This window comes from Dryas octopetala, chromosome 4 (genome assembly GCF_963921425.1).
Source record: "Dryas octopetala chromosome 4, drDryOcto1.1, whole genome shotgun sequence".
NCBI classification, from domain to species: Eukaryota; Viridiplantae; Streptophyta; class Magnoliopsida; order Rosales; family Rosaceae; genus Dryas; species Dryas octopetala.
In genome coordinates, this window is record NC_141369.1 from 6,273,193 (window position 1) to 6,299,178 (window position 25,986).

Here is a 25,986-nt window from a genome sequence, read left to right on the forward strand (position 1 = left end):
GCTTTCTCCAATGACGACTCCTCCGTCAATGCCGGCGACTCCTCACCCCAGCCGACCACCACTCTTCCTTCCTCCTTTTTGTTTTTTGCTCTTTCTTCTCCCTCCTTTTCTGTTGCTTCATCTCCACATCTGATAGATGATGGATTCGCCATGGCCATATAAGTTGGAATGAGGGGAGGGAAAATAAAAACAGAGAAAGAGGGAAAAGAAAGGGGGATTCGCCATGGCCATTTCAGTTGGAAGGGGGAGAGGAAAACAAAGAAAGAGGGAAAAGGAAAACAGAGAAAGGAGAGGAGAAGAAAAACATAGAAAGAGGGAAAAGAAAGGAGAAGGGGAGAGTGGTGGCTGGCCGGATTTTGGGGGGGGCGTCGCCGGCGTGAAAAATATGTCAGGCGTCGCCTGTGTCGGAGCCTCGGAGGGTGTCGCCGGAGCTGGTGTGGGGGTTGGACATAGATCTGATGAGTTTCTTTATCATTTTTATTTCTTATTATTATTATTATAATATATTAATAAATTAATTAACTTAAATAAGTAAGTTAAGTAATCAAAGTTGGAGATGGATCTATAACATTCTATTTTTGACATAAGTTTTTAATGAGGCTTACTTTATATAGGAGTTTAACGATCTGAACCGTCTATTTTGTAGGTCTTCATTAAAAGATCATTCTTAAAAAAATTAGGTAAATTGGAAACCATTTTCCTACAAAGATTAAATAGTCAATATTTCAAGTGTTTATTTTGTTGATTACTTAATTTTTGTAAGTAAACGGTTTCCGATTTACCTAATTTTTTGCAAGAATGATCATTTGATGGAGATCTAAAAGATAGACGGTTTGGATAATTGAAATTATATATGGAGTGGGCTCCATTGTAAACTTGTGTCAAAATTTGTATAAAAATAATATGTCATGGATCCGCCCCCATCAAAGTTAAATATACTTATTATACATGACAGGTGGCAAACACTTAGCAAAAGTAGCAAATATGGAATAGAACTGAACTACAGTATTAGCATGATACAAATTATAAAAATGAGATTTAATAAATAAATTTTTTTTAAATCTCATGGGTCATTTCACCATCTCAAAACTCTAAGAATTTAATCACCATTACTCCACAATCTCAACTGCAACTCAATCATAACATAATATAGCCCATATAAGCTGGTTAGTTCTCCAATCACAAAATTTTCTAGAAAAATAGAAAAATTAATTGAACATTGCACACTAAGTTTAGATCAACTTACGGGTTTGTTTGCTTCACAACTTTCGCCATAGTAATTCTATCAGGGTAGACATATCTCTATTGAAGCATGTCTCACCAAACTAGCTCCTTAGAGAGTTCATTTAGTATGATGAGTTGCAACATAATAGTTTGATTAAATTTTTTGTTGATGGAATAGTATCGTAAAATTTTAACAAATTTGATTAGACTGTTTAACACTAGTGAACGAACCACTCCATGGATAATTTCATCAAGTCCCTCCAATATTGTCGTATATAAGGAATCCAATATCTCAATCTGTTGCTCCCTCAAGTCAATAGCAAAGGCCAACCAATGAAATGAAAAGCATAAGGGAAAGATCAACTGGATACATAGTGCGCATCATAATGTTATAAAAAGTTAGTTCATAATGACATAAAGTAGTAAAGGTAAAAAATTCAAATTTGAACAATGAAGACTTTAATGGAAATTTCAAAGTATATGTTGATATATGCACAAATTTTGTCAAGACATCAACCTATCCTCTGACCTCCACGTTAAGGCCTTTATCGATCACCACCTCACTCTCCTTCTACCATGCACACTAAAACAAAGAACACTAAGCGTAAAGGGGCATCGGTGTGGTATCGGGTAAGGACCCTCCGACGCTTAAGTCAATAATCACACATTTTTCAGAGTAGTCTAAAAAGTTATGGTTGCATATCTTACCTGATGGCTAATATGCCCCTTTCATAATGATTATGGTCAAGGGTTTCCTAATCCGTGTTGAATTAGGGTTCAGGACAACTTGCCACCAAAGTCTTAGCTTAGGATAGGTTGCGACTCCTTGTTCAAGTAGAACACGTCTTCTCCTAAGCATTACTCGCACAAGTAGGGCCTTCTATCCAAGAAGCCCATCCACTTCACCCTAGTCGCCTATGGACCTCACCACTTAGGAGTTCATGGGTCCCCAAGTGTCATCTTGAGCCGACATCAGTATCGGGCCATCTTTAAAGTGCCCTTTTCTCCAAGGCGTCCCTTGGGTGTAGGCCTCTAAGACTCCCCTTAGCCTTGCACGTTCAATTCACCAAGGCTCTCTTAGGCATTGTACCTTTATAATGCTCGTATCCTTAGAGGCTAACCTACGGTCCTTCACAAGATACAACTCATGTCTAAGCCAAGGCTAGCCTTGCTTCTCTTGGTCACCAAGCCTCATCGGCCTTGGCCCGTTGGTCGCCAAGCCCACAATTGGGCCTTGGTTCTTTAGGTCACGAGCTCATGCTGCGGCCTCGCCCCATCCACTAGACCTTTCAGGCCTATGGACACATTTTTTAGCCCATGTCTAGGAAAACAACGATCCCAAGACTTGTCATTTCCATTTCTACTACACGTAGTTTTGCTTGATCAATACGAGTATTAACAAAAGTCTCCTAAGTTCCCAGTCCAAAAGGTACTTCTTGGTTAGGGACTTGCAGTCAGCGGTGGCATGTTAATCGAGCTAAACAGTTGTTCTAGTCGGAGCTCATCATAGGTCGTCATTCAAAAGAAGATGTGGCGTTGGTCGTTCATGTCTTTCAAATTGTCGATAAATATAAGACTAAGTTAAGGTTGAGCACACCAACAAGTTTGTACTCACCACTAATCATTAAGGCCCAGTACACTAATAAAGTCAGACACACTGACAAGGAGTGTGAGCCACTAAACGTAGGTCGTGACACCAATAGGTCGTGCACCCCACTAAACATAGGTCGTGCACATTACTAAACATTTTTAGCGGCACATGGTTTTCCTTTCCAGTCCCCAAGTCAGTCTTGTGAGTCCTTAAAAGTATTATGTGTAAGAGACACATTGAGCCTTTGTACTCACAACCTCTATCTTTACCCTTAGCTCTTAGCTTCAGCTTTTAGCCTCGGCTTCAACCTTAGCCTTCAGCCTTAACCTCGGCCTCGACCTTCAACCTTAGCGTCGACCTCGGCCTTCAACCTCAACCTCTTAGCCTCTCAGCTTTCAGCCCTCAGCCATCAACCCTCAGCTTCAACTCTCAACCTTGACCTTGGCCTTCAGCCTCAGCATTTCAGCCCCAACCTTGGCCTTCAGCCTCAATCTTCCGCTTTCAACCTCAGCTCTCAGCCTCTTGCCTCAACTCTCAGCCGACCTCAGCCTTTCAGCCTTCAACTTCCACATCGGCCTCAACCTTCAGCTCTCAGCCTTTAAATTTTTAGCCTCAGCCTCAACCTTCAGCCTTTAGCTTTCAGCCTCAGCCTTTAGCTTTCAGCCTCAGCCTTTAGCTTTCAGCTCTTAGCTCTCAGCCTTTAGCCTTTAGCTTTCAGCTTTCAGCCTCGGCATTGACTTTCAGCCTTCAGCTTTCAGCTCTCAGCCCTCAACCTTCAACTTTTCAGCCTCGGCCTCGGCCTTCAGCCTTTAGCTTTTAGCTCTCAGCTCTCAGCCTTCAGCATTTAGCTCTCAGCTCTCAGCTCTCAGCTCTCAGCTTCAACTCTTAGCCTCAGCCTTGGCCTCGGTCTCAGCTCTCAGCCTTGGCCTTAACTTTTAGCCTTTCAGCCTTGGCCTTAACTCTTAGCCTTTTAGCCTCGGCCTTGGCCTTCAACCTCGGCCTTAGCCTTAGCCTTTGGCTCTCAGCCTAGACCTTGGCTTTTAGCCTTTCAACCTCGGTCTTGGCCTTCAGCCTTTGGCTTTTAGCTCTCAGCTTTTAACCTCAACCTTCAACCTCAGCCTCGGCCTCGGCCTCATCCTTCAGCTCTCAGCATCAGCATTCAAACTTCCAGCCTCGGCCTTGGATCTCAGCCTTCAGCTTTCAGCTCTCAACCTCGGTCTTCGACACTATTAAGTTAATGCAGGCTTTACATAAATCTTGTTCAAGGCCATTTAAGCTTAAGTCTTTCATTCCTACAACCTCTTCTTGGTAAGCTCTTATCTTGGCCATTATTTCCTTATCGTTGGTAGTCCCCCAGGTCTCAATCGAGATGACCTCTGGGGTCGGTAAGTAACCACCCACTCTCCTAGTTTATGAGTCATTATGAAACCACTCCCCTCGCGATATGTCGTCCAAGGCTGGCGCTTAACTATTAGGTTCATCTATATTATGCACGTCGATTAGTACGAAGGAAGTCGTACATGCCGACAAGGCTATGTACCAATAATAATCAAGGCCGAGCACACCCATAAATATGAAGGTCATGCTCACCACCTCCTAGGAATCTCCTCCGAATACGTAATGAAGTGCATGTCTTTTCTCAAAACTGATGTTTGATTTTTTTTTTTTATTCAAATGTACATAGAAATAAAATGGAAACAAAAAAATTTATATATTAGAATAAAGTCTATATGCGTTTTATGCACAAATTATAACATCTTGAGGAGGGAAATACCGTAATGGTAGATTTATTGGGATTTTCATCTTCTTGGGAGCTAAATATTGAGTCGGGTTGATGATGGTCAACTGAGGTTACCTATTACAAGACAATAAATTATTCTATATTTTTTACATATTTGCATAGTCAATAAACCAAATGCAATAAGCTCTAATTAAAAAAAAAAAACAGTATGTATCATATTTAACAACTCTGTAAAACTACAAACTCTATTAGGCAGTCCATTAGTATTGCCTACCATATCTGGAGCAACAGCAAAATCACTTCCAATATTGTTTGTCATTTTCACCTATTTCGGCCAAATAAAAAGTCACAATATGAGGACAAAGTGTGTACATATATTTGAAACTAATTTATGTAAAATTCTTCATATTGAATAAGCTTGCATCATTAAATTCCTGGTTGGACATATGTTGGGGAAATATGTTACTTCTCATGGAGATGTTTGCATTTTCCTAATACAATAACATAAAAATATAAATAATAAAACATATACTTTTTGAAAATGCACATTAAATAAAAAGATGATAGATATAAGATATATTATAAAATTAACATTCTCTGGTGTAAAAGGGTGACTGCAATTGTTTAGTGGAGTAGAGTTTGTTTTGAAAAATCATCGAACTAATGCTTCTCGGTGTCGTGGGATGACTATACTCACGTGGTAGGGTAGAGCTATTTCTTTTGGGATTGCACTCATCTTCATCTATAAGTATTTGTCTATAACCCTGCAATTAAAAACTTTATTAACCACCCATGTTTAGTGTATAGCTAACATTACATAAATCATAGATTGTTCTCGATCATACCTTATGTTCTAATGTATCAAGCGTGTTATTCTTCTTACAACTTTTTTTTTTTTTAAATTTTTGCACGCTTCTTCCACTTTGGAAATCTTCCTTTTGTTTGTTGGTCGACCTTTTCGCTGCACAACTTTTAGACTAAGAACTTTTCTGGCCGTTATTGGTTCATCACCATTATTAGAAGCAAGATTTGAAGAACCAAACATATATTATCTTTTCAGGGTTGCAATCCACCTTAGATATCGACTCGTATTGAAGCACTTTAGCTTTTAGTTCACGTATACCTTGCAAAACAATACTGGTTTTTTCCTCACCTTTGACAATGCTTGTAAGATCATAGAACTCTTTACACATTTTATTATAGAAAACTTTTTCTTTATTCGATTCTAGGTCGTTGTAACAACCCTTTATGAAATTGCACTTCCTTTTCAAATATTTCCTCCAACGTGGAAGTATATATTCACTTGAAATTGTCGACACCCCTCTTTCAACTAATACTTTAATAACATGCCTGCATAATATTCCCTTGTATTCAAACAAACAACATGTGCATTTCATAACATGCAAGTCCTTATTGAACTCAACATAATAACATATAGGACCACTCTGTTTCTGCCTACTACATGAGTCTTCTGTTATTTTATGCATACAAATTTATCCTTTTTCTTTATCTTGAAATGAATGACAATACTGTCGCCTTCAACTCATCTTGAAACTCTTCGAATTTATTATTCATATAAGCTTCATGAAATTGTTTCTCAAATTTGAATTCACTAAAGAGCTTCATCATTTTAAAGAAAGTACGAAAATCATCTTGTTCTTCCTTTTCAATCTTATCCCGTATGGCTGCTGTGAGACCCCGTATTTTTCAAGGATTTATTTTAAATATTTTGAATATTTATTTTAAGGAATTTGGGATTTATTCGGAAAAAAAAAAAGAAAAAAAAAGGGTTTTGATTTAATTTTAAATTTTTGTTTTAAATTGGGTTTGACCCAAAGTTGACTTTTAAAACTAATGGACTTTCGACTTTGACTTTGGGCACGTTGGAAGGGTCTCGAGTCCACGAGTTCGTAGACACGCGGCACGCGTCAATTGGATTTATGGTTTGAAAGATACGGACATGTGAAGTGAGTGGCACACAGGTATATATTGCTCTGCACTCGCCTAGAGATGACTCGACGGTGTACGACCAGCACTTGCTCTGCACTTGCCTAGTTGGCGGTGTATGACCAGCATAACATTTGCTCTGCACTTGCCTAGTCGGCGGTGTATGATCAGCGTCACAGCAGGTATAGATTTGCTCTGCACTTGCCTAGAGATGACTCGGCAGTGTATGACCAGCAGTTCCCGGGTACTAGTGTGGCGTGAGGTTTCAGTTATGGAGTATTTTGAGAAATGATTTTACATCAGTAAATATTTTAAATGACAGTTTCAGAAAGGCATTGCATTTTATTTCAGATATTTTAATAGTTTTACAGCTTCAAAGTATTATTTGTTTTTCAGAGTTTGATTTACAGTTTTGAGATGATTTGAAAATAGCTTTGAAAGAAAAGATTTTGAAAATAGTTTTAAAGCTGAAAGATTTCAAAGAGTGACGTGTGTGAAATTAGATAGATGATTATTTGTGTTGTGTGCTTGTATTGCGTTGTATGTTAGGATTTGGTTAAGTCTAGGCTTGAATCTTGAGGAGGGACAATGATGGTGATTATGCACTGAGGTTATTAATTAGGATGTGAATGATTGAGGTTGAGGTTAATAGTTGACGATTAGGCAATTGATTTACTGATTTGATTTATTACTATTAGTGGACAGACTCATAGGGATTAATTAGTTATGTCTTGGATTTATTGCGAATATTTTTGTGGATTGTAAACGGTGATAATTAATGAAAAGTATTTTGAGGCCTTGTGATTTCTTATTGAGGATAATTTTTACATCGTTTCACTTATACGAGCTCTAGTGAGCTTACCGGGTTGTTTGTTTGAATGACCCGGTGTACCATGGATATGGTGCAGTGTGGTTATTTGTGTGTTGCAGGTTAAGCAGGCTGAGGAGGCAGTGAGGAGAAGTTGAGGCAGTGGGACCCACTTTGTTTGTTTAAATGTTTTTATATGCAAGTTTTACATAAATGTTTTATTTGAAAGAAATTTATTTATTTATATTTATGTGCATGGCTCAAAGGAAAGATAAAAACAGATTTAAAAAGCTGATGTTTCAGTGTTTTATGGGCCCGAGGTTCGGAGCGTTACAGCTGCACCATATTGCTCCACAAAAATCTTCAAACTAGTTTTTGAGTTTACAAATTTGTCAAAGTATGAATTAATACTTTCACTACATTGAGTAGTTGACATACCAACCCAAAAAGTGTTTTTCAGATATATGGGAACCCATCAATGTTTGTCTTTATACAATCCATCTAACCACTCATGTCTATTTAGAAAGTATTTATCACACATCTCTCTCCATCGCTTCTCAAAGTTATCAATTGTTAAGGATTCATATACCGCTTTCTGCAAGCTATACTTTATGTCTTCATACTTTTTGTACATCGAAAACTTTTTTGAAATTTGTTTTCCATAATATGCCACAAGCACCATCGATATTTAGCTTTTGGAAACACCACTTTAATGGCATTTCTCATAGCAGGACATTGTGTTATGACCCATTCCAAACGTAAGATAGGATTCTTAACGTTTTGTGGATCCTTTATGTGATTTTATCAATTTGCCCTTGTATGAGCATTGTTGCATTTTAAAGAAGACCCATTTTAAATTTAAGTCTTTTGTCCCAATTTTTGAACGCGTAGGAAGAAACGGATCTTGATTCCGAGTTTTGAACAAAACGTTATGAGCGTTTAAAGTTTGGGGATGAAAGTATAAAAGGAAATAAATTTCAGAAAAAAAAAAATGGCCCAAAAATCAAAAAATTTCTCTGCGATCTAGCCCATCCCCTCACAGCACTATTCACACCGGACCTTTGGCCGGCGCGTCCGGGCTCCTCCGGCGGTGCTCCAAGTTCCGACGTGAAGCTCTCCTCCTCACCTTTCCAACCCAACCGGCCGTTCTTCCATCGGACCACCATAGCACGCGGATCGAGGCCGAGAAGCATTCGGCCACCATCGAGGTTTTTCGCGGATTCCAGCCACCCCGCGACCCCCCATCGGTCTGGTTTTGTTCCCCTCTCCACTCTGAACAACCCAGTACCTTCCTCCTTCGCTAATTTGGACGATTGAAGCTAGATTTATAAACTTCCGGCCAGAAATTGGTGTTTTCTGACCACTTCCAGCCACTTTTTGGAGTCGGCCCAGTTACAAAGGTTGGTCCTCTCATTGCACTCGTTGTTTTGATGTAAATTGTGTTGAAATCAAAGATGTCACCTAAAAAGGCACTGTTCATCGCCAACAGTTATTGTTCACCGCCGGAAATCGCTGTGTGCAGCGGCGCTGGGATCGGGCAGCAGCGTTTTCCGCTCTTGTCTCAATTCTAAGGTCCTTTTAGACCCGTATTGACTTGTTAATAGTGTACAGAAAAATCGGAAGGAAAACCGAGCGTTTCGAATGCTATTTGGCACATTTAAGGCTTAGGATATTATCGGTGAGGCTCGGAGATAGCTCGCCAAGTTTGTGAGTGGACTTTGTTTTGGAAATTTTTTTATAATTATGATTTTAACTTATATTGATTATCTTGAGTTGAAATTAAATGATTTATCTTTCATGAATTTTTATTTGGAAAATTCTTGATTTTTACCATTTAGTTTTTTGTGGAGATTTCAAAGGTTTATTTTCCAAAATCATTAGAGAGAAATAATTTCAGAATTGTTGAACTTATTATTATGAGATATCTTGAGTATGAGATATTGATATTTTTATGATGGATATTGATTTATGATTTTAAGCCACTGGTCATTCGTTGTCTTTGGGACCCATTGGTTCACACGTATTGGCTTTGGGTTGTGTGTCCTAATGTTGTATATGTGTACGTATTAATAATGGGTATTTGCATGCACACGTTTTTCGTGTGTGCGTATTGATAAAAGGTATCTACGTGCACATTTTATTTGTGTGTACGTATTGATAATGATTTGTGGGTATTACAGTGATAATTTTGAGTATGTTGATGGCTCTAGATGATTTTATTTCATTATGATACTATTGAGAAGTTTTTATTTATATTTCCTATATTTATGATTTCAAAGGAGATGTTATTTAGAGCAAATTACAATTTAGTACCTCAACTTTGAAAACTTGCAAAAAAATATCTCAACTTTCATTTTGTGTCAAAATAGTACCTCCATTAGTTTTTCTGTCAAATAAACCGTTATCTACTGATGTGGCAGGGGTATTTTCATCTTTTTATCCATATTTAAAAAATCATAATATTTTAAAAACTTTTAAATAAAAATATTTCTTAAAATAAAAAATTATTTAAAAATTATTTTTCCCCCTTCCTCTTCCCCAGCCCGGCCCCTATCCTCCCTCCTCTCCCAGCCCGACGTCGTACCCCTCCCCCCACCCCTAGCCCCGTCGCCCCCCCACCCAGCCCCTTCCCCTCCCCAGCCCGCCCCCTCATCCTCCCCCCTCTCCCCGCTCGACCACCCTCTCCCCCCCACCCCAGTCTCGTCGCACCCGGCCCCTCCCCCCACCCTCAAGCCCGTCACACCCCCTCCCCTTCCCCAGCCATGCCCCACCCCCCACCCAGCCTCAGCCACCCAATCCCAGCCTCGTCCCCTCCCCTCCTAGCCCCCACCCAGCCCTTCCCTTCCCTCCCATACCAAGCCCACCCCTCCCACCCTATCGTTCCGACCCGCCCCCCCTTCCCCCTCCCACCCATCATTTCGACCCACCCCTTCCCTCCTCTCCCTGCCCTCCCCCCTCCCCCCTCTCCCCCACACCCCCCGCGCACCCCCTACCCTCACCCCCTCCCCCCTCTCCCTGCCCGACTCACCCCCTCCCCCCAGCCACCTTACCCAACCCCAACCCCCCTCCCCGACCCACCCCTCTTCACCCCTCCCCTACCTTTACCCAAAACCCCAACCCAGTCCCCTCACCCCACCAACCCGACCCTCCCAAATTTTTTTTTTAAGTTTTTTTTTTATTTCTCTTATTCAAAAGTTTTAAAAAATATTATTATTTTTAAATATAGGAAAAAAGATGAAAATATCCCTGCCATATCAGCAGATAACGGTTTATTTAACAGAAAAACTAACGGAGGTACTATTTTGACACAAAATGAAAGTTGAGGTACTTTTTTGTAAGTTTTCAAAGTTGGGGTACTAAATTGAAACAACATGTAAAGTTGAGGTACTAAATTGTAATTTTGCTCTATTATTTATGATATTGTTGAGATTATATTACTTACGAATAATAAGGGATTTGATTATTGATGGGATTACCCATAATTATTATGATTTGAGAATGAGATTTTGAACTTGAGATTTGAAACTGGGGAATTCAAAATGAGAAAATTTCGTTGTTAGTTTGATCGAATGAAAGATTTGAAGGAAATTAGTTAAAGTTATTTTGATTCACTCATTGAGATTTTTCTCATTAGTTTGTGTTTAAATGTTCTTCCCCCAGGTGAAGAGGTTCATGGTCGTGCCAGTTGAGCGTCGAGCCACTCCTTACTCTTTGAGACGTTCAATTTACTGTAGGCAACGTCTTATCTATGTTTCTTCCGCTCTTTATCTTTTATGGATTGTATAAACTATCTAGATATGTTTTGATTCACCCTCCGGGTGTTGTACTTGGGGATTTTTACTTTTGGTTGTGTGATGGGTTGGATTGAGATGTTCTTTTGAGAATTCAAGATTTTTTTATTGTTAAGCAGGGCATATCTTTGTGATTTCACGTTTTGGATTATGTTTAATTATAGGGTTGATGCTGCAGAATATTTTGGTAGAAGTGAGACTCACACCATAAGGGTGTTGGTATCCCTATAGGGCCATTCTCGAGAATTCAGAGTGAATTCCAGGGGTGGTCCTGTCAACTTGGTATCAAAGCATTTAGTTTTAGGTTCTGTAGACTCTGCACTTAAGTGTGCATCCATCTAATTGAAAGTTAAATTTCCTTATAGAATTTATGGCTCGACGTGGCACAACTCGACGCAGTACCATGCTTCAGTTGATTGCTTTCGTAAGGAAGTTATTTTTAAACGATTAGGTTTTCCTGAATTAGTATTTCGTGGCAAATGTAGGGTTATGCCTTCTTGCGTGATATCTGTTTTTACTGCTAGACGACTACTTCACAAACAGAGTACTGCGTACTTAGCTCATATTATTGACACCAGTGTGGGTGATTTGGAATTGGAAGATATTCCTATGGTACGAGACTTTTCGAATGTGTTTGCAGACGATCTTCTGGGTTTACCTCCAGTAAGAGAGTTAGATTTTGGTATTGATTTAGTCCTAGGAACGGCTCCTATATTGCAGGCACCATATAGGATGGCCCCAGCCGAGTTAAGAGAGTTAAAGACTCAGTTATAGGAATTGGTCGATAATGGATTTATACGACCTAGTATTTAACCATAAGGAGCTCCAGTGTTGTTTGTGAAAACGAAAGATGGCACTACGAGGTTGTGTATCGATTATCGACAACTCAGTAAGGTCACTGTGCATAACCGATACCCCTTGCCATGCATTGATGATTTGTTCAATCAACTTAAGGGAGCTACAATATTTTCTACGATTGATTTGAGGTCGAGCTATCATCAATTGAGAATTAAGGAAGAGGATATACCCAAAACTACTTTTCGTACTAGGTATGGGCATTATGAGTTTTTGGTGATGTCATTTGGATTGACTAATGCTCTTGCAGCTTTTATGGGTCTGATGAATCGAGTTTTTTGTCAGTATTTTGACAAATTTGTCACTGTTTTCATAGATGATATTTTGATATACTCACGTAGTAACGAGGACCATGCCAAACACTTGGGACTAGTGTTGTAGATCCTAAGAGAGAAATAGTTGTATGCCAAGTTCAGTAAGTATCAGTTCTGGCTAAGTAGAGTGAGTTTTTTGGGACATGTGATTTCGATTGAAGGTATTAGTGTGGACCCCATGAAGGTTGAAGCAATAAGAGATTGGAAACCACTCATAAGTGTAACTGAGGTGAGAAGTTTTCTAGGATTGGCAGGGTACTATCGTACTTCTATAGAGGGTTTCTCAAAGATATCAGCACCCTTTACTCATTTGACAACGAAGCACGTTAAATATGTATGGACTGATGATTGTGAACGAAGTTTTCAAGAGCTCAAGGACAGGTTAACTTCTGCTCCTATTTTGACTATCTAGATGGCAGTGGCGAGTTTATGATCTACAGTGATGCCTCACTTTGAGGTTAGGTTATGTACGTGTTAATGCAACATATTAAGGTTGTGGCATATGCTTCGAGGCAACACTACAACAAATATGGCCAAAGGCCTCTATTTTTGGCACCCATAGATAAGAGGGTGCCTATTGAAAAATGAGGTGGTCACTAATACTTATTGTTAGTGATTAGTATATTTATGGTGGAGATAATAGTTGCCTTACAACCCACTAATTTGTAAAATAGTTGATTTTTTGGTAGCTCCATAAACATAGTAACCAAATTGAAAAATTAGTGGGATAATTTTTCTTTTCCCACCCCTAACCCAAACTAAATTTTTAATAGTGGTTGTGCACAAGACCTCTTTTCTTTGAAACTAAAGTTGAAAAAGTGACAATTGACATTTGGGTTTAGGGATGAATTTATAAAATATTTCATTAAAATTATTTTGCTATGAATTTATAAAATTGTTTGTTCTAAAAAGAAATGCTGTTATAATTAAATTGGTTTAAGGTTTTAATTTGACAAAATTAAATGTTTAGAGTTTAAATGAGTTTTTGGTCTAGTTCGATAGGGCTCGGGACTACGAGAGCGTAGACACAAAGAAGACGTGAAACGGAGCTATGACCATCAAGTTTCGGGTATTTTAAGCTAGTTAAAGGGCAATTTTGTAAAATAAACGAACCGGATCGTTGAAACACGATCGAGATGTGAGCTTCTAAATATAAGTCTATTATTAATTACTTTATAATGTTATATATATATATATACCTATCATTGTTTATGTATATATAATTATATATAAATTTATATAAAGTTATAATTTATAAGCTTAAATTGTTAATACCCTAATCCTAATGTTTTTTTTTTTCCCAAACCCCAATCTAAACCCTAACTATTATTTATGTTAATATCTTAACACCTATCATTATTTATGTATGTATAATTAATATAAACTAGTTTTTTTTTTTCCCCAAACCCCAATTTGCCCAACTAAACCCTAATCACCCAAACCCCAACCAAACCCCAATCAAAACCCCATTAAACAAAACAGTAAAATGTGAGACCCGGTATTTTTACAATATTTTATTTTGAGGTTATTCCAAAATATTGGGGAATTTATTTAAAAAATAAAAAGGTTTTGGATTAATTTTAATTTTTGTTTTAAATTAAGTTTGACCCAAAATTGACTTTTTGTTATATTGGGCTTTTGGTTTCGAACTTGGACTCGTTGGATAGGTGTCAAACTCACGAGTCCGTAGACTCGAATTGTACATTCATCGGAGTTACGGATTAAGAGTTATGGACGTTTGAAGTGAAGGACAATTTTGTAATTTTCTGACTTAGGGTTTTATAAGTATAAAAGCTTCATTTTCAGACCTTTTCCTTCATTTTCTCTCCCAACCGTCACCCTCACTCTCTCTTTCTCTCTGTTCTCTCTCCCTGTCTTCTCTCCTATGCAGCCGGTGTCAGCGCGTCTAACGAAGGATGCCGATGAGGCCACCACCCAAAGAAGCACCACCTCCCCTTTTGTCTTCCCCAGTGACCTGTTAACCCAGAAAACCCCAGAAAAGAAAACCCAACCCCAAATTTGATCCTAGCACTCGCCGGCGATCTCAGTTTTCTGGCGGAATTAAATGGTCGGACCACTTGGGTCCTCTCCCTCTTGCCAAGGCGAGTATGGTGGTTTGTTCGGATTGTTCATCGAACCACCCCAACTGGCCAATTGAAGCCAGAGAAATCGCGGCTGCTCCAGCTACTTTTCTGGTGAATCCAATAGTCGATTTGAGTCGACTCAAGTATAGAAATCAATCCTCTCAACTTGCTCTTGCTATTTGTTGGCTCCGATTTGATCAATTATTGAATTAATTTTGAATTTGGGTTTATTTGTGTTTATTTGTGTTCTAGCCTTCTAGTTAATTTCTGGATTTTGGGTTATTTGTGTTTTAGACTTCTAGTTAAATTGGGTTCAAAACTCTTGTATAATTAGTTTATTTTTTGGATTTTTTAGGTTTTTGGGTTCAATTAGTTTCTATGGTTTTGCTTATGTTCAACTTTGACCAAAAAACATTTCTTTTTAAACTATGTTCATTTCCCTTGTAAGTTTATACTTTATGGTTTTGCTTGATTGTGATGTAGGACAAGCTAGAAGACCAAGAAGAAGAATTGAGGATCGAACCTCATGGGAGATGACCAGACCTCCAGAAGCTGAGAACAAGATTGAGGACCGGACCTCCAGTAGCTGAGAAAAAGATTGAGGACCGGACCTCCAGAAGCTGAGAAGAAGATTGAGGACCAGACCTCATGGGAGAGAACCGAACCTCCAGAAGTCGAGAAGAAGATTAAGGACCAGACCTCATGGGAGAGAACCGGACCTCCAGAAGCTAAGAAGAAGATTGAGGACCGGACCTCCAGTAGTTTGAAAGTGCGAAACCTCCATGAGGAGATGACAAAATAGGATTACTGTAGGAAATGTTTGGTGGAAAAATGTATTTTGAATTCTAATTAATTAGTCACCAAAATTCATGGAGACATTGTTTAATGATATCAATTCTAACACCAATATAGCAACCTTACATCTAATGGTGAAGGGAAAAAAATCAACTAACTGCAGCATTGCTGAGGACCAGACCTTGCAGACTGTCATGGTAGGTTTTGGCAGAAGCTTCCACCATTCTTACATGTGGGTGGCCTTAGCTCCCTTGCCACCCCAACACCAACCTCCAACATGCTATATGGTGACTGCAGTGTGGCAATGGGCAATACAAACTAACAACAGTGACAGTTGCATCTATTCCTACAAAAAAAAAAATTAGTTGCCTTTGCTAGATTTTGTTGTAGTGCAACTTAACAAACATGAGTTGAACTACCCTACACATGATCTAGAGCTTGCAACAATGGTTTTTGCACTTAAGATTTGGAGACATTACCTTTATGGAGAGACTTGTAAGATCTTTACCGACCACAAGAGTCTTTAGTATGTGTTTACTCAGAAGGAGTTAAATTTGAGGCAAAGAAGATGGATGTAGTTGATTAACGACTATGATTGCACGATAGAGTACCACCTTGGTAAAGCTAACGTGGTTGCTGATGCTCTAAGTAGGAAGGCATCGAGTTCGTTGGCCTATCTTAGGATAACATATCTACCTTTATGGTTAGAATTGAGAAATTCTGAAGCTAGTCTATCTGCACTCGTGGATCAACCTGTTTACTGGCTAGTTTTCGAGTTAGATCGATTTTGGTGGATCGAGTGCGTGAGACACAACCCCTTGATCCAGCTTTGTTGAGGATAAGAGTAGAAGTTCGAAGTGGTCTAAGAGATGATTATGAAATCAGAAATGATGGAACATTGGTTATGGGTTCCAGGTTGTGTGTTTCCGCATATGAGACAATTAAGAGGGAGATTCTTGATGAGGCCCATAGTTCGGCCTATGTCATGCATCTTGGTAGGACTAAGATGTACCATACTCTGAGAGAACATTATTGGTGGAACGGCATGAAGAGAGAAATAGCAGAGTATGTATCTAGGTGTTTAATTTGCCAACAAGTGAAGGCAGAACGATATAAGCCTTCGGGACTCTTACAGCCACTCCATATTCCTGAGTGAAAGTGGGAGAATATCACTATGGACTTTTTATTTAAGCTATTCTTGGAGTGGGCACGACGGTATTTGGGTGATTGTTGATCAACTCACCAAGTCTGTACACTTTGTGCCTATTCTTGAGACCTATTCTTTAAGCAAACTCGCAGAGCTTTTTGTGTTAGAAATAGTGAGGTTATATGGAGTTCCAGTGTCCATAGTATCAGACAGAAATACCCATTTCACTTCCGGGTTCTAAAAAAGTTTACATAAGGTTATGGGTACCAAGTTACATTTCAGTACAGCCTTCCATTCACAAACTGACGGACAGTCTGAGAGAACTATTCAGACCTTGGAAGATATGTTAAGGTCAACGGTACTACAGTTTAAAGGTAATTGGGATATTCAGTGATAAAGGTTGGTCCTCTCATTGCATTCGTCGTTTTGATATAAATTGTGTTGAAATCGGAGATGTCGCCGGAAAAGGCATTGTTCATCGCCGAAAACTCCCGTGTGCGGCGGAGCTAGGACTGGGCAGCGGCATTTTCCACTCTCATCTCGATTCTAAGGTCCTTTTAGACCCGTATTGACTCGTTAATCGTGTACAAAAAAATTGGAAGGAAAACCGAGCATTTCGAACGCTATTTGGCACATTTAAGGCTTAGGATTCTATCGGCGAGGCTCGGGGATAGCTCGCCAAGTTTGTGAGTGGACTTTGTTTTGGAAATGTTTTTATAATTATGATTTTAACTCATATTGATTATCTTGAGTTGAAATTAAATGATTTATCTTCCATGAATTTTTATTTGGAAAATTCTTGATTTTTACCATTTAGTTTTATGTGGAGATTTCAAAGGTTTATTTTCCAAAATCATTAGAGATAAATGATTTGAGAATTGTTGAACTTATTATTATGAGATATTGATATTATTATGATGGATATTGATTTATGATTTTAAGCCACTAGTCAGTACGTACCCCTGATTTGGATGAGATGTTTATAGGTCTTTAGGACCCATTAGTTCACACGTATTGGCTTTGGGCTGTGTGTCCTAATGTTGTATATGCGTACGTATTGATAATGGCTATCTGCATACACACGTTGTTCGTGTGTGCGTATTGATAAAAGGTATCTGCGTGCACATTTTATTTGTGTGTACATATTAATAATGGTATGTGGATACTACAGTAATGATTTTGAGTATGTAGATGGCCGGCTCTGAATGATTTTATTTCATTATGATATTATTGAGAAGTTTTTATTTATATTTTATATATTTATGATTTCAAAAGAGATATTATTTATGATGTTGTGAGATTATATTATTTACGAATAATAAGGGATTTGATTATTTGATGGGATAACCCATAATTATTATGATTTGAGAATGAGATTTTGAACTTGAGCTTTGAAACTGGGGAATTCAAAATGAGAAAATTTCGTTATTAGTTTGATCAAAGGAAAGATTTGAAGGAAATTAGTTAAAGTTATTTTGGTTCACTCATTGAGATTTTTCTCATAGTTTGTGTTTAAATGTTCTTCCCCTAGGTCAAGAATTTCAAGGTCGTGCTAGTTGAGCTTCGAGCCACTCCTTATTCTTTGAGACGTTCAATTTACTGTAGGCAACGTCTTATCTATGTTTCTTCCGCTCTTTATCTTTTATGAATTGTATAAACTATTTAGATATGCTCTAATTCACCGTTTGGGTGATGTACTTGGGGATTTTTACTTTTTGTCATGTGATGGGTTGGATTGAGATGTTCTTTTGAGAATTATGGATTTTTTTGTTGTTAAGCAGGGCATATCTTTGTGATTTCACATTTTGGATTATGTTTAATTACAGGGTACGTTGATGCTGCCGAATTTTTCGGTAGAAGTGGGACCCACACCGCGAGGGTGTTGGTGTCCCTACAAGGCCATTCTCGGGAATTTAGGGTGAATTATGGGGGCGGTCCTATCACATTGGTCTGTAATTAAAGCTATAGGAGCTTCTCCATTCATTCTCACTAGATAGTAATCCATAACCCAATAGCACAGATTAGGCATGATGATTTACCCCAACAAAAGAAGCAAATGGATATCGTATTTATTTGTCAAGCCTGTCGTGTCAAACGTTCTAACATCTCCAAAATCTTCAAAAGCTGCTATACTCCTTACATCAGCCCAAAATATGTTTCTTGGTCGTGAGGTTGGGAAAGTGAAGCTACAATTCTGGGTTATAACATCAAATTTTAGGGGTTTTGAGGTTTGACACCTACGGTGGAGATTTTTTGGTTGTGAGGTTGACACCTACAGTGGAGGTTTCATTGTCGCAGTATTGACACCTGTTTTGTAGGTATGATCACACCTTCTTCTATTTTCTTTCATCTTAGAGAGATTTGTTTTTTACCTACGTTTCATGTAAATAAGAATGATTAGGGATTGACACATGTTCTGTAGGTATGATCACACTTTCTTCTATTTCCTTTCATGTTAGAGAGATTTGTTTTTTACCTACATTTCATGTAAATAAGAATGCTTAGCTATCGTCAAAATAATCTTCTTTGTTTGAATGAGTTTTGTTTGTATACCATGTCTACAGTAACTATGACGTTTCTTTATTATTTATTTTAACAAAGAACTGATCATGGAAACAAGTGAGTTTCCAGGCCTAGAGTTTAGGTTAGATTTGTTGAAATTTGAAGGAAAGGTTGTTTGAGAAGATTAGGGGTGGACTGAGATTGGGACATCTAGATAAACTGAGTAAAACCCCATTTTCGATTTTGTTCAACACGTTCTATGAGGGGTCGATCATGAAAGTGGTGTGTAAAACATCTAATTCTGATGTCGTAACAATTCTACCATATTTTGATAGAGATAAAGAAGCGTTTGTGTTTGGGGGAATCACTACACATATCACTAGTGAAGACATATTTGTCATATTTGGTTTGCCACTCACTGGGCGAGATATTAACCTGTCGCAGAGGAAAAAATAATTTGATTTTGCATTTTGCAAAAGGCAGTTTGCTGGTGTTAAAAGTTTGACCAAGAAACTTGTTGAGGACAAAATAGTAGGATTGCTTGACGCGGAGGGATCGAAGATGAAGCAGAAAGTGATTTTGTACGTCTTATATCTATATTTTTCTGCGTTACTCTATTTTTCTGCAATACGAGTAACAATATTGGGTGGAACTTTGTTGGATATATTGAAGATATTCAACAAATGAAGTTCTATGCTTGGGCACCTACAGTGAAGGCGTACCTACACCATGGCCTAATGAACATGTACAATCGACCTAACACTACTTTTGGGTGTGCTGTAGCTTTGTTGGTAAGAATGAATCTAATTTTTCGTATATATTCGTTTATCATTAGATTTGTGTGGTGTAAACTTAATTAATTGTTCTATTTGTGGTTTTGCAGTATTGGTTTTGTGAGTGTACTAGGCTAATCGAACCAATTAAAGGGAGGGAACATTTAACACCGAAATTCCTTAAATGGAATTTGTTAGAGCTTTACGAAAGAATGAAAATTGTAGCTAGACCGGCTTCTGACCATTGTCCAGTGGAACTAGACTCAGACGCTGTGAAATGGGGTCCAAGGCCTTTTCGCTTTGAGAATATGTGGCTGGAACATCCTACTTTCAGGAATTTTCTCAAGGGTTGTTGGGAAGAGAGGGTGGACGAAGGATGGGAGAGTTACAAATTCATGAGAGATTTAAGAAGTGTGAAGGAAAAAATTAAAGTTTGGAATAAGGAAGTGTTTGGAGATTCGGTAAGTAGGAAAATTGAAGCGGAGGCTCGTATTAAGGAGCTAGATGGACAAATCGAGAGAGATAAATTGAGATTGAGTTTTGAAGAGATGGTCTTTAAAGAGGAAATTTGTTGGAGAACAAAGGCTAAACTGGTTTAGGCTAAGGTGGGAGATAATGATTCAAGACTGTTTCATAGGGTGGTGAATGGGAGGAGGAAAATAAATGGGATTGAGAAATTGGAAGTTGGAGGCGTGGTGGTGGAGGATGAAGGGCTAATTGAGGCAGAAATTATTAATTTTTTTGAGAATCTTTTCTCCAGTAATGACACTGCTATTTGTGGAATCGAAGGAGTTGAGTGGAGTGGAGTGTCTTAACCTCTCAAAAAGCTTCGTGGCTGGAAAGACCTTTTGAAGAGGAGGAGGTGACGAGGGCTGTTTTCGATTGCAATAAGAATAAATCATCAGGCCCTAATGGTTATTCTATGGCATTTTTTCAGCACTTTTGGGAACTATTGAAGGAGGATGTGATGAAGGTGTTTGAAGAGTTTTACAGTAATGATGTGGTTAACGCAGCGACCAACGAGACTTACATCTCCTTGATCCCAAAAAAGTTAGAATCTATTAGCATTAGAGACTTTCGTCCAATAAGCTTGGTGACAAGTTTGTGTAAAATAATTGGCAAGGAGTAACAAAGAGCGGGTAACTTTCTCTTACTATATGGACCAAAATGCAATGATTGCCTATTTTCCACTTTTCATTGGGATGTTTTAGATGAAATGATAAAAAGCAGGGCGGACAAGATGTCTTCATCTCTTAAACTCTTGTCGCAGATACACGGCCAACGAAGACTTTCTCAATGCAGATGCAATATTCCTTGGATGGTGATTAGGTTTCAGTTTAGATATATGAAAATGTAGTCTATAGATATTCTTGTTAAAGTACAAACTGGATATTCACAAGCAGACTAAGTTTTCATTGTTGATCTCTGGATGATGAATTATATTATGAGTGGGTTCTATTTCCAAGGCAAGCTTTTGAATCATAATCTATGAATCTCTTTCGTACTGGATTTAGTTGAATGTTTTGAATCTATATTAACTGTTTATGTCTATCACAAATCTCCATAGCCTTTGCACTATATCAGAAGAAGACATAGATTCCCATTTTAAGTAGAAAATAGTAGAGGATCCAGGTTTTCTGTGCAAATTGCAATGGCACCAACTTGTTCTTCATAGCTTCTGTTCTGGCTAGAAGGCTCATGCTGCAATAGGGTAGACTAGAGTGTTTGATGACTTGTGCATAAAATGATCAGCGTCATTGAAGTCGATGAGAAATGGTATATGATTCTAGAAATTACCATGCATTTACAAGACATGTGGTAGGCATTTGGAAACAGTGTATTTAGGACCAGAGTCATCTAGGCTGGGCGGCTGGGCATAGCTTTTCCAATTTCAATCAAACGTTTAAATGCTATGTTACAGCTAAAAGATATGAAACTTATGAATGATATATGTTAATCTACATTTATTAAATAAAACACGAGCAATTCTGAAGAATTAAGTTATTCACAATATAATTTAGCCATTCATAGTTTTCTATTGCAACCATATTTCACATGTCTTTGACACTTTGTCATCACCCTAATAACAAACAAGACAGCAGATAAGGCCAACAATCTTGCATCACCCAAATTTGAAGAAACTATTCCTAGTTTTCTATTCGAACCATATTTCACACGTCTTTGTCATCACCCTAATACCAAACAAGACAGCAGATAAGGCCAACAATCTTGCATCACCCAAATTTGAAGAAACTATTCCTAGTTTTCTATTCGAACCATATTTCACACGTCTTTGTCATCACCCTAATACCAAACAAGACAGCAGATAAGGCCAACAATCTTGCATCACCCAAATTTGAAGAAACTAATAGAGAGGTCCTCACGCACAAAGGTATTTCTACACTGATCCCATCCTATTAGTTTTTTTTGGCCAGGATCCCATCCTATTAGTTTGATTCACAGCAGGTTGAAGAATGCTGTAGAGCACCCAAAGAAGTGCAGTGGAGTGACCACAAACCACAAAAGTAAACCCTAGTAATCACTTGATGCTTCACCAATCATTGCAACCTCACTTGCTGATGCATTTGGCACAAGGAAAAAGCTTGATGCAGCCAGGCCACCAAGACCAAGTCCCATAATGACTCCTTTCTCAGTTCGCACTTACTAACCCTAAGCACAATCATTTGTATGCATATGAAGGAAGCATGCATTCTTTTCATCTTTAAGGCACAAAATAAGGCCCTTCTTCATAGGAGTATGAATGTAAAACAACTATCACTTTTATAAAAAATTAAAAATTGGAGTGTAAGAACATTAGAACAAGATTGTTAATCAAAAAGTGCAACGAATCTCATTCTAAACTCAACAATTCCCATACTCTATAATTTAATCAAAACAGGCCAACAAATCCATTCAAACTTCTAAGCAAAATGCATAATACTTCTCACTGTCAGCCCGAACAAATAAATTAGAGTCCAGAAACATTTGAGAACACAAAAAACTAAATCAACCTCTGGACTTGCGATGAAGATGCTTCTTGAGCTTCCTATACTTATGCTTGTTCAGCTTCTTCTTCCTCTTCTTCTTAACATCAGCCCAAAACTGAAAAACAAACGAAAAGAAGATCACTTCCAAAAATGTGTCGGACTCTTGGTTACTTACTAGGAAAAAAAAAAACATAAAGTAGTTAACAGACCATGAACACCTTGTATAAAATCATTGTTACAAGAAACACTTCATCAACCGCATCTTCAGAGTTCACCATCACTGTTGTCATTGCCAGGTTGAGTTGATCCACGTCTTCCCCTAAAAGTACAACTTTACATTAAGATTGAAAGGAAAGCAAAGAACCAGATTTAATATTTGCATTAACAGTGTACCAAGAGACCAAAAAAGATTTTCTTACATTACAATTGCAGAAGAAATTTTTGGAGAACGAGCAAATTCCAGAGTGTAGCTTTTCGTAAAAAGCAGATTTGCACTTAGTTCTGGAATGCCTTCCCTTGGGGTTGACAGTTTGAAAATCCCTATGCAAACCTCTACGTGTTGCTTTCTCCGTTCAGAAGAGCCACCAAGCAATATGCAGATATGGCCCTTGTCATCTATAGGGGTAATTAAGATTGGCTCCCAAAATCCATCCCCCATACTATCAAGCTCGAAAAGCATCTGCTTGTGCTTGGGTATCCCATTCTCATCGACCTTGCAAGCAACAAGGGCTAGGGAATCATCAATAGAGATTCCAATTAGATGTTCTTCGAATGGTACAAAACCACAACCAGCAAGACCAAGAATGTTAGATGCAGCCTCCCATGTTTCTTCAGTAGTGTCAAACATGTAGGTGTTTAGCCCAGGATAAATGAAAAAAACAAGCTTGTTGCCCCAAGAATAACGATAAACATCATAAGTACGATAATCCTTAAAACCATAAAGGCATGGTGGATTCGGTAGAACCTTCCACACTTGGGTGACAGGATTATACACTTCAAAAAGCGCAGGCCTATGTTCTTCCACGTAGCCGTAATGAGATGTGGATAGAACATACACTTTGTCCTCAAGGGTGACAACAATGGGATTAATTTTCGGCCCATACATACTTGGAAACTCACTTGGGGATATTATGATAGATTGTCCATGTTCATCTGGACGATCCCCAGGATCACAGGAATATACTTTCAAGTTTGCAGCACCCCCGAGCATATACAACTTGTTATCCCAAGTCATAAACCGTAGTCCACTCGGTAGTCCTTCTGGGTAATAGTAGTTGTCCAACCTCGAAAGACTTGAAGACCTTTTTTCTAGTACATCAAGGCGATACAGACTCTTATCGGTCTGTAAATAAATAAAACAAGAACTATCCTCCTCCATTCTCTGTGGGTCAAAGGTCAACGTAAAGAAGTAATGAGCTTAAACAATATAAAAACAGAGACCGATAAAACATGCAACCGAAGAACATAAATATGTTTCTTTTCTTGACACACTCAAACAGAAAAGTTTTAGAATGAGCAATAATCATATTGACCGAAACCCAATTTTATAAAGAAAACGAAAAAACACTGCAAATAATCATGAATAAGCAAAGTATATAATTACCAATCATATCGAACAACTACACGCAAAAGAAAAGCAAAAGAAAAACTTAATTTTGCAAGAGCAAGTACTCAAAGGAAAGAAAAAGAGAAATTGCGATTGCTAAGAATTTGAAACCAACGCATATTGGGCTAACTAAGCACGCAATTCCAAGAATACATGCTTTGTTCAAAAATTTCAACAGCCACGAAAAAAGGGAAATTTTCCTGAAATCCTAAGCAAGCCTACCTGTAGATCGGAAACAAAGAAATCCAACGCCGAGATGAGAATGAGACCAAAATAAAGAGAACTGAGAGATTGAGAAAGGTAGTGGCAGCAGAAGGTGTCGCGTTAGGGCTTTTGTGGTCTGACGACATACACTATCTGTTTTTATTTGTTTTTCTTTTTGGGTGTGTTCTTTCTATTTTATATTTTGTTTTTTCAGCTGGCTTTTTCCTTTTTGTTTTGTCTCTGTCTTTTCTTTGTAATTAGCCCTCGTGGCTCCTGTTTTGATTAATGAAAGGGAGTAGCGTTTGTCTAACCAAAAAAAAAGGGAGTAGCGTATTCTCTTGCGCATGTGTAACATTGTCAAATGTTATTGTTGCAAATGGCTCTAAAATTAGTTCGTGTGTGATAGAAATCTTTAATTGTTTTTTAAATATAGATGTAGGATTTTTAAAACAGAAAATAATTTGTGAATGAAAGTCGTGAGTGCTCTCTTACTAATATCTCGACACGTGATCACAAAAATTGGTGTGCACGGTATACGAAGAGGAAAAAAACAAATCTCAATTCACATAAACTGGTTCTATAATTCATGCAATAATAAAATAAAGACGGAATGTCGATCGATTAATGTACGAGTTTATAGCTCATTCCACAATCGTCCTTTTAACCAACTTTCGCTATGCCTTTTTGGAGTTTGTGGGAATCAAACTTGAGTGGCTCTTATTACAGCACATCCAAGTTTTCATCGCATTCAGTCCCGCTGTATGGTAAGCGAGTGATCATTACTATATTCAAGCCAGCAATGGGCCACGTCACTATCATGTCAGCATTTAATGATATTTTTTATGGAGAATCTAACGGAGGTATGTAATTGCCAACAAAATAAAAATGGGGTATGCGATTGTTGAAAATTGAACTGGAGATACCAACTTGCAATATAAGACAAACTTGAGGTACTAAATTACAGTTTACCCTTTTTTTGTTTTGATCAACTAGTTATGTGAAATTTTTATAGTTTAAGATGCTATAGTATGTTCATTGTTTTTTTTTTTTTGGTTAAATACAAAAATAATCCACGAACTTTATATTGATTCTCAATTTGGTCCACTAACTATAAAAAGTGTCAATTTGATCCACGAATTTTTCAAGTTGTACCAAAGCAGTACGAAAGTTAACTTCCATCTGAAAATTAACGAAATTGGTCACATACAAATGTAATGAACATACTAAAATGCCCTTGAAAATGTGGTCACTTGGTGTGCACATGACCAGTTTTGGATACATGTGGTCCCTTGGTGTGCACATGATCAGTTTTCGATGGAAGTTAATGTTTGAACTGTTTTGGTACAACTTGAAAAGTTCGTGGACCAAATTGACATTTTTTATAGTTAGTGGACCAAATTAAAATTTACTGTAAAATTCATAGATCATTTTTTTATTTAACCTTTTTTTTTCTTTTCTAGTTTTTTATTTCGATCCCAATAGAGCTTATTAGTTTAGGGTGTGAAAGGGTCATCTTAGAACTTAATAGTTTAGCTCCTGAGTTTGGGGTTCCACATGGTAAGCAATAAATGAGTACCAAGTGATATGAGTGTGAAAATAAAAACTACAAAATTCACA

General features: G+C 38.0%; 1 protein-coding gene across 2 annotated transcripts; it reads right to left on the reverse strand.

Moving 5' to 3' along the window:
- Positions 1–22,428: 22,428 nt before the first annotated feature.
- Positions 22,429–24,531, reverse strand: LOC147286343 (uncharacterized). Of its 2 annotated transcripts, none has more exons than XR_015121944.1 (4): positions 24,388–24,531; positions 22,979–23,940; positions 22,769–22,878; positions 22,429–22,674 (listed from the first exon to the last, which is right to left on the reverse strand). XR_015121944.1 is itself a non-coding variant. In XM_086241922.1 (4 exons), exons 2-3 carry the CDS (start codon positions 23,935–23,937, stop codon positions 22,824–22,826), a joined length of 1,014 nt encoding a protein of 337 aa, XP_086098048.1. In that variant the 5' UTR covers positions 23,938–23,940; positions 24,388–24,531; the 3' UTR covers positions 22,429–22,674; positions 22,778–22,823. The 2 variants fall into 2 exon arrangements, 1 of the variants encoding a protein (XP_086098048.1); XM_086241922.1 differs by having other exon boundaries at positions 22,778–22,878.
- Between the last annotated feature and the right edge of the window lie 1,455 nt (positions 24,532–25,986).